This window comes from Aythya fuligula, chromosome 12 (genome assembly GCF_009819795.1).
Source record: "Aythya fuligula isolate bAytFul2 chromosome 12, bAytFul2.pri, whole genome shotgun sequence".
Taxonomy (NCBI): domain Eukaryota; kingdom Metazoa; phylum Chordata; class Aves; order Anseriformes; family Anatidae; genus Aythya; species Aythya fuligula.
In genome coordinates, this window is record NC_045570.1 from 14,967,319 (window position 1) to 14,974,107 (window position 6,789).

At 37.5% G+C, this 6,789-nt stretch overlaps 1 protein-coding gene across 1 annotated transcript; it reads left to right on the forward strand.

Moving 5' to 3' along the window:
• Positions 1-390: 390 nt before the first annotated feature.
• Positions 391-6,533, forward strand: CLEC3A (C-type lectin domain family 3 member A). Its single transcript, XM_032195651.1, has 3 exons — positions 391-560; positions 2,700-2,780; positions 5,078-6,533. The coding sequence occupies exons 1-3, from the start codon at positions 446-448 to the stop codon at positions 5,461-5,463; spliced, it is 582 nt and encodes a 193-aa protein (XP_032051542.1). The 5' UTR covers positions 391-445; the 3' UTR covers positions 5,464-6,533.
• The last annotated feature ends 256 nt before the right edge of the window (positions 6,534-6,789 follow it).

Genomic DNA, 6,789 nt, shown 5'->3' on the forward strand with positions numbered 1-6,789 from the left:
GCCACCTTGGGTGAGCCTGTTAGGTTTGTAGAAACCTTTTGGCTACCCCCTCCTTCCTGAGGCTGACATTGCACTAGGCGTTTTTGAGCATCCATCTGCTTATACATACCTTTAGCTTCAAAAATAAAAGTTAATCTCTGAAGAAATGGCATTCATTTGTGGCAATCCATGCACTGTTCAGTGCCCTTAAAAGCAACCTGTCCCAGCTGAACCCAAAAAGGAAACAGGAATTTCAGACAAGATGTGAGAACAAGGGGGTACCTTATGCTACAGCCAGCTTAAGTATTAAACACATTTCGTAAGCAAGGAGTGCAGCCAACCCTATCACTACGCTTTTATAAAACTGACCTCAGTCAGTCCCTGGTGAGATGTGTCTATGTGACTTGCTCTTGCAGCCGCTGAAGAGAATTTCTTGAAGCTTCTTTTTAAGTTCTTAAGAAAAGAGATGGCACAAACCGGGCTTAGGATTTTTCTACTCATAAGTATTTTACTGCTGGATCAGACCATCAGCCAGGCTTCCAAATTCAAAGCCAGGAAGCACAACAAACGTAGAGTGAAAGGTACTGGGTTTTAACTGGGAGGAGGGATAGAGGCTTATAGACTATCCAAGTTTACTTTGTACTTAACATTGCATGAATCAGAAAGTAGCATTATGCAAATGTTTATTAACAAATGATAGTTGATCGTATCTTATGTTTGCCTTTAAAATACTTTTGTGTCAGTAAAGCCAAGAATAATGTGCGGGAATGATTTATAGAAATAGAGCTGTATAGCAGGTATAAATACCTTGCTCGGTTATGCCTGTTCATCTCTGTTGACATTATTTAGGGCTCACAGGTACAGCTGAGGGAGGACTCTGGCCAATCATTCCTAGTTACACAGTTATATTGGCTAAGATCAGAAATTCGTGTACACATGATGGAAAAGAACAGAATAAAATATTAAAGCTTCAAGGGTATTGTTCAAATTTTTGTCCATTTCCTAATTTTAACAGAACGCCTGTGTAATATTTGTGGGATATTACTTTACTTGTGTGAGAAGTATGACGAAATGGCAAGTCAAACTAATAAAAAGGAATTAGCAGAAAAAGAATAAATTCCCAGAGCAAAGCTTACAAAGCAAATAAAAAACCATTGACCAGTGTTTGGAAAAGTCTGTGTATTTAATTTAAAGGCTTATTTCTAATAAAAGTGTATGATGGAGGTTACACTAATGGCAAATATTTAAACTCCTAGTCAGTGGGAAAAAAATACAGCTTTGACAAAGCCATTTTACAACATGATTATGCTGCTTTGGAGCTATAAAGTCATATATATTTATTTCTCCCTTTGAATCTCTTTAGTTTTTTGCTTGATGTCCTAAGGAAATGCTGCTTATAGATTAGTGCTGCCAGCACATTTGTCTGTCAGCTTTCTCCTAATAACTTTTGCATTTGAACTAATTTGGCAGAATAATGGAGGTACTAAAGATAAGTTGCCTGATATTGTGAAATTCAGAATGTGGGTGCAAAAAAAATCTGCATTGTGTGCCACTATGAAAAGGTTGTACCAGGAACTCAGCTGTTCTGCTTTTTGCCTCAGACAGGGAACATGGAGATGTCGCTATGAACTGGAAATGGGAATTGTAGGGAGGAGCAAGCATGGACTGGGAGTTCTGCCCTGGGGAGCCAGGGAGTCACGAAGGACAGCCAAGGTCTCTCCCTCTGACTGGAGGGAATGTGCAGAAGGGACAAGCTTTCTGGGGTGCAGCTGGAGGATTAGGTGATGTAACATGAATCTGTAGGAACTGTGGGTTTGTTAGTTCTGCTGCTTGTGAAAGAGCTTATTTATTCCTCACGCTCTTTACTGTGGCTTCTGGAAGGTCTGGTTACTGCTGCAATCAAATTGTAATCTTGTGCAATGGAAACGTGTCTGCTAGTTGTTTGATTGTGGTGGGCTAGTGTAACGATTAAGGGGAAAAACGGAAAAGACATGGAAATGGAGTTATTGTGTGCAAATTCATGTCTTTTTTTTTTTTGTCTCACCATCTTGTTGGTACTTTTCTAAGTGTCACAAAATGGTGATTTAGGCTGAATGTGAGTGACTTAAGTTACCAGGCCTTCTCTGTACTGATGGAAGGCTCCTCCTTCCATGAGGGTACGTGAGACTGCAGCTCAGCAAGCCTGTCTGCATGCATTCAGGCAATGAGCTTAGATTATGTCAACATCCTTTACTGTATTAAAACAAGATTTGTGTATAAATTTTATGCTCACAGAAATAACATTTCTTTGAATAATCACAACTTATGTTCTGCTGTTATTTTTATAGCAGATACATATATGTATATATCTATGTATACATACATGTATATCCACACACCACACTGTACAGGTGCAAAAGTAAATAGGCAAATTTTGCTATAAATTAGATACCAGCAAACTAAATGGTGATTAGCAGCAACAGTTGATGGTTTTGAACTAGTTACCAGGATATGGTCCAACTGAAAATAAGATTAAAATATGATGGTACTTTTTTTTTTTTTTAATATATACATATATATACTAACCCTACAGAAAACCTTTCATTAAGGAAAACTCTTAAAAAAGACAAAATATACCTTAGCAATGCAGAAACCCAACAGCTGTTCATTTAAAAAATAATGTGATTTTTTTTTCTTTTCCTTGTATATCTGCTTATTTCTCTATATTTTTTTTATTTAAGAAAAAGATGACCTAAAGACTCAGATTGACAAATTGTGGCGAGAAGTAAATGCTCTCAAAGAAATGCAGGCACTTCAAACAGGTAAAGCAGCTTACACTGGTCAGTGGTTTCCAGAAGTTATCATTGCCTTCATTCTCTCACACTCTTTACTCTCATCTGTCTCTTTAAGGGGATTTGTGACTGAGAAATACATCTCCTTAGAGCCATAGCATGACACTGCTATAATGGTGAAACAAGTGTTGAAGGAAGTATTTGGGGAAAATCAAGTATGAATTAATGGTGTACAAGTGGTGGCTCTTCACTAAGAGCAATAATCATTCTGGAGCAAGGACTGCCTTTGCCCTAGCTGTGATTCTTGGGCACTTTAGACATAACCAGAAAAGGGCATGAGGGTTGCTGGGTTTGAAAGTTTAGATGGTCAACGAGTTGGGTCCCCAGCTCAGAAATAAACATGGGCTAATGACCAAGACAAAAATGGCCATGGAAAAGGATGAGAATCTCAAAAAAAAAAAAAAAAAAGAAAAAAGGACTGAGTCTTCTTAAGGTGTGTAGATTGCGACATTCAAATGTGAATGTTGCCTTACAATTTCTAAGTAGCGTTCACTGTGAGTTCAGAAGTATCCTGTATCAATGTGCAGAGTCCTTTAAATATTTCATAGTCAGATGGAAATTTCCAAACAAAATAAGAAGGGTAAATACTTGCACACCTACTAGACAGTTCTGCTTTTTTCACAGCTGTTGACACAAAACTTGGCATTTAAACACGTTCAGGAGGACACTACAGAGGAAATGACATCATTCACATGAAATAGAACATATTTTGCTTAGGGATGGTAATATCTGGGATGTCCTGTTTTGCATTTTGGGTTACACAGAGTTTTTTGAGCTTTATTAAATATTTTTCTTTTAAATTTCTTATAAGAGGACTTTAGAAATTTCTTCAAAGAGGAAACCCATGCTAGACAAGTAGTTCTTGTTTAAAAGTAGTTCTTGTATTGCTTCCAGAAGGAGCTTGAGAGTAAGCATGCAGTGGCTTAGAAACGAAACCAGAGCCAGGAGATTTGCTATCCTCAAAACTTATTTTGGGCTGTATTCTAAATTCAGAACCCACACTGTTCAACTGGATTCCAAATTTGGCAAAAAGAGACCTATGGCCCCTGTAACTCTGACTGCATTCATTAATGCCTTTAAGATATTTCAGAAAGTAGATTTTTTAGTTTGCAAGCACTTTGAAGGAATAATACAATCTGATTCCTTCTTTTGCTTGAATTTCCTAGTTCTCCTGTCTGCATATGGTGAAATGTTGCCACTTGCCATTTAGCAGCACATACTTCCTCCCTAAAGAGGGCTGGTCTCCATCATTACTGCATCCTTGTTGAAGTAGATAAGGTCTCTCTGATCTTTCCTATGAATATAAATTTGTTAAAGAATTAAAAATTTAGCAAATATCTTCATTACTTTTCTTTGCTCATTGTCTAGCTTAGCACTTGGAAAGGACAAAGTCTGAAGGGTAAGCACTAATATAAAGAGGTTATCTAGAAAATGCAGCTAAGGAATGCAATGACAACTGCAACTAAAATTACTAAAAAAAAATGAGATATAGGATATGGTCCAAAGTGGATTTCAATATTCCATTGATCAGATACATAATTACCTTTTAATTTATTTTATTATTATTATGTTTTAACTAGAACAGATGACAGGAATTAGAAACAGACTATAGAAAACATCAGGGCAGAAGATGTTCATCTTGTTTCATGACATTTCTATCATAAGTACAAGATGAGTTTAAGCAATAAATGAAATGGGATGGAAGTAGTCAGATGCAGATTCTAAAAATAACTATTGCACTATTTTATTCAAGCCCTTTGCTACTTTCCTCAACTCAGAAGCAACACTCCTCTGAGGACAGTTCTCTTGTAATTTTTCTTGCGAGAGTCATATTTGTCACATACCTGCATTAGGAGAGCTGGAGAGTGAAGGTTAAGGATTGACTCCTGCAAGCCTGCCCAGACACATCTCAGGCTGGAAGAACTCTGACAATGGTTCTGCAAGGCAATTTCAGTCACAGAGCAGATGCCAAAGTCATGTTCTAGTATACTTGTAGTTTACAGCAAGACTTCCCTTGTATGTTCCAGTAGAACTAAAGCCAAACAGATTTATAAATGCAAATGTTTATATTACTTTGTTCAGATTGTCACGCAAGCTCAGTGGTGAGGGTGCTCTAGCTTTTCAAAAAGGTTTTATAGATTTAAGCCACTTTACCTCATTTCAATTTAGATTTTGAAGGGATAGATCTTTAGAAAATGATCATTTTAGAAAACATCATTCAAAGCTTTTACTTTTTACTGAAGTTGCAAACCAATATCTGTTCACAGTCTGTCTTCGTGGGACAAAGGCCCATAAGAAGTGCTACCTCATATCAGAAGGCACCAAGCATTTTCATGAAGCCAATGAAGACTGCATAGCCAAGGGAGGGACTCTGGCTATCCCAAGGAATAGTGATGAAACAAATACTCTTCAAGACTACGGCAAGAAAAGCATGCCTAGAGTGTCTGAGTTTTGGCTGGGTGTCAATGACATGGTAAATGAAGGGAAGTTTGTTGATGTCAATGGCATGGCTCTACAGTACTTCAACTGGGATCGTGCCCAACCAAATGGGGGGAAGCGTGAAAATTGTGTCTTTTTTTCATCACAAGGCAAGTGGGTGGATGAAGTCTGCCGTACTGCCAAAAGATATATCTGTGAGTTTTTGATCCCATAATTCCATACACAAATGACCATGACCATGTTTTGGGTTATTAACAAGCAGTTTTGCTTGTTAGTAGCCCCTCCCACTTAGACAGTGGTGAATTAAAAGTATCTGTCTCCTGCCTTGTAGTCACTCTTTCCTGAAACAGAGTCTTCCTTTATTAATTTATTTTCTATTCAGATGCTTAAAATGTTATATTTAGTGAGTGCTCTCATCATGTACAGGAATATATAGTATGTTTTGATCTATACTGCATCATCTTTTGCCATATTATTTCAGCCTGATGTTCGGGTTGCTGGAACTCAGCTGTTTCTGAACTCTGTATCTCCATGTAGGAAGGTATTTGCTTTGTCTCAGATCTCTAATGAATTTATTGGAAATTTACAGAAGCTTGCCTCATGGGGCCATGTGCTAATGGAAGATGTAGGGGTCATCTTAGCCCAAGAGTGTAAGGAGGACTCTGGTGTAATGTAAGCTCCTGTGAAAAATGGCCTTCATCCTTATGGAGTTTAACAGGAAAGATCTGTGACCAAGTTTTACCTTGGGCTAAGAAAGCTAAACGTAATGAAAACCTGATGTTAGTTTTTAAACTACATGGAGTAAAAAGTGATACACTGCTATTAAACGGGGAAATAGCTGTTCTAAACATCAGTTACTCTAAATATGTTTGCTTTTAAATGTCTCAATTATGGCTAAATATTAGATGTTATTTAGAAGATTCCCGTAGAAGAAAGCAATCTGGGACTAGATCATACCTCTAGGATGGTTAGATGTGCAAAATGTTAGATGTTAGATGTCCTTAGTTAGATGTGCAAAAGCCTCTCCTGCAGGATCAGAAGGAGGCTTTATAATTCAGACAGTAACACTGTGTGAATGCATGAACAGAGGGGAGAGTCCCCCTCTCTCCACATTGCAGGTAGCATGCCTGACTGGCACAAAGGAATGGGGCCAAACCATCACTCATTTGGCCACACGTAAATTCTTCAGTTTAACACCCAACATTTGAAAATGAAGTAAAATGTGCTGGTTGTTCTTTTGCTGTTCTTAACATCACAATATAGATTTGCCTTCATGTTACAAACTGCAGTTTCTCTGTTGTGTAAGGGAATTTCAGTTAATGATTTAAATATATTGTTGCTTGAAGGCTATTTTCTACTTTTTCTCTTTTAATTGTGCAGATTTTCTTAATTTGTGCAATAAATGTGCAGTTACTGGTATTTAAATGTAGTAGTATTTTTGAAAGCTTAAGCATCCACTCAAAGGCCATTCTTCCTAGTACTTTCTTGAGGATTCAAAAGATCTTTTGGCAAATTATACTGCAGCTTTTCTTTACTCATG

What these genes read in the sequence shown, in the direction of transcription:
- CLEC3A (XM_032195651.1), top strand. Translation starts at nt 446, where the DNA reads ATGGCACAAACCGGGCTTAGGATTTTTCTACTCATAAGTATTTTACTG. An exon ending in CAACAAACGTAGAGTGAAAG is followed by an intron (nt 561 to 2,699) that starts GTACTGGGTTTT and finishes TTTTTATTTAAG; the next exon opens with AAAAAGATGACCTAAAGACT. An exon ending in AATGCAGGCACTTCAAACAG is followed by an intron (nt 2,781 to 5,077) that starts GTAAAGCAGCTT and finishes ATCTGTTCACAG; the next exon opens with TCTGTCTTCGTGGGACAAAG.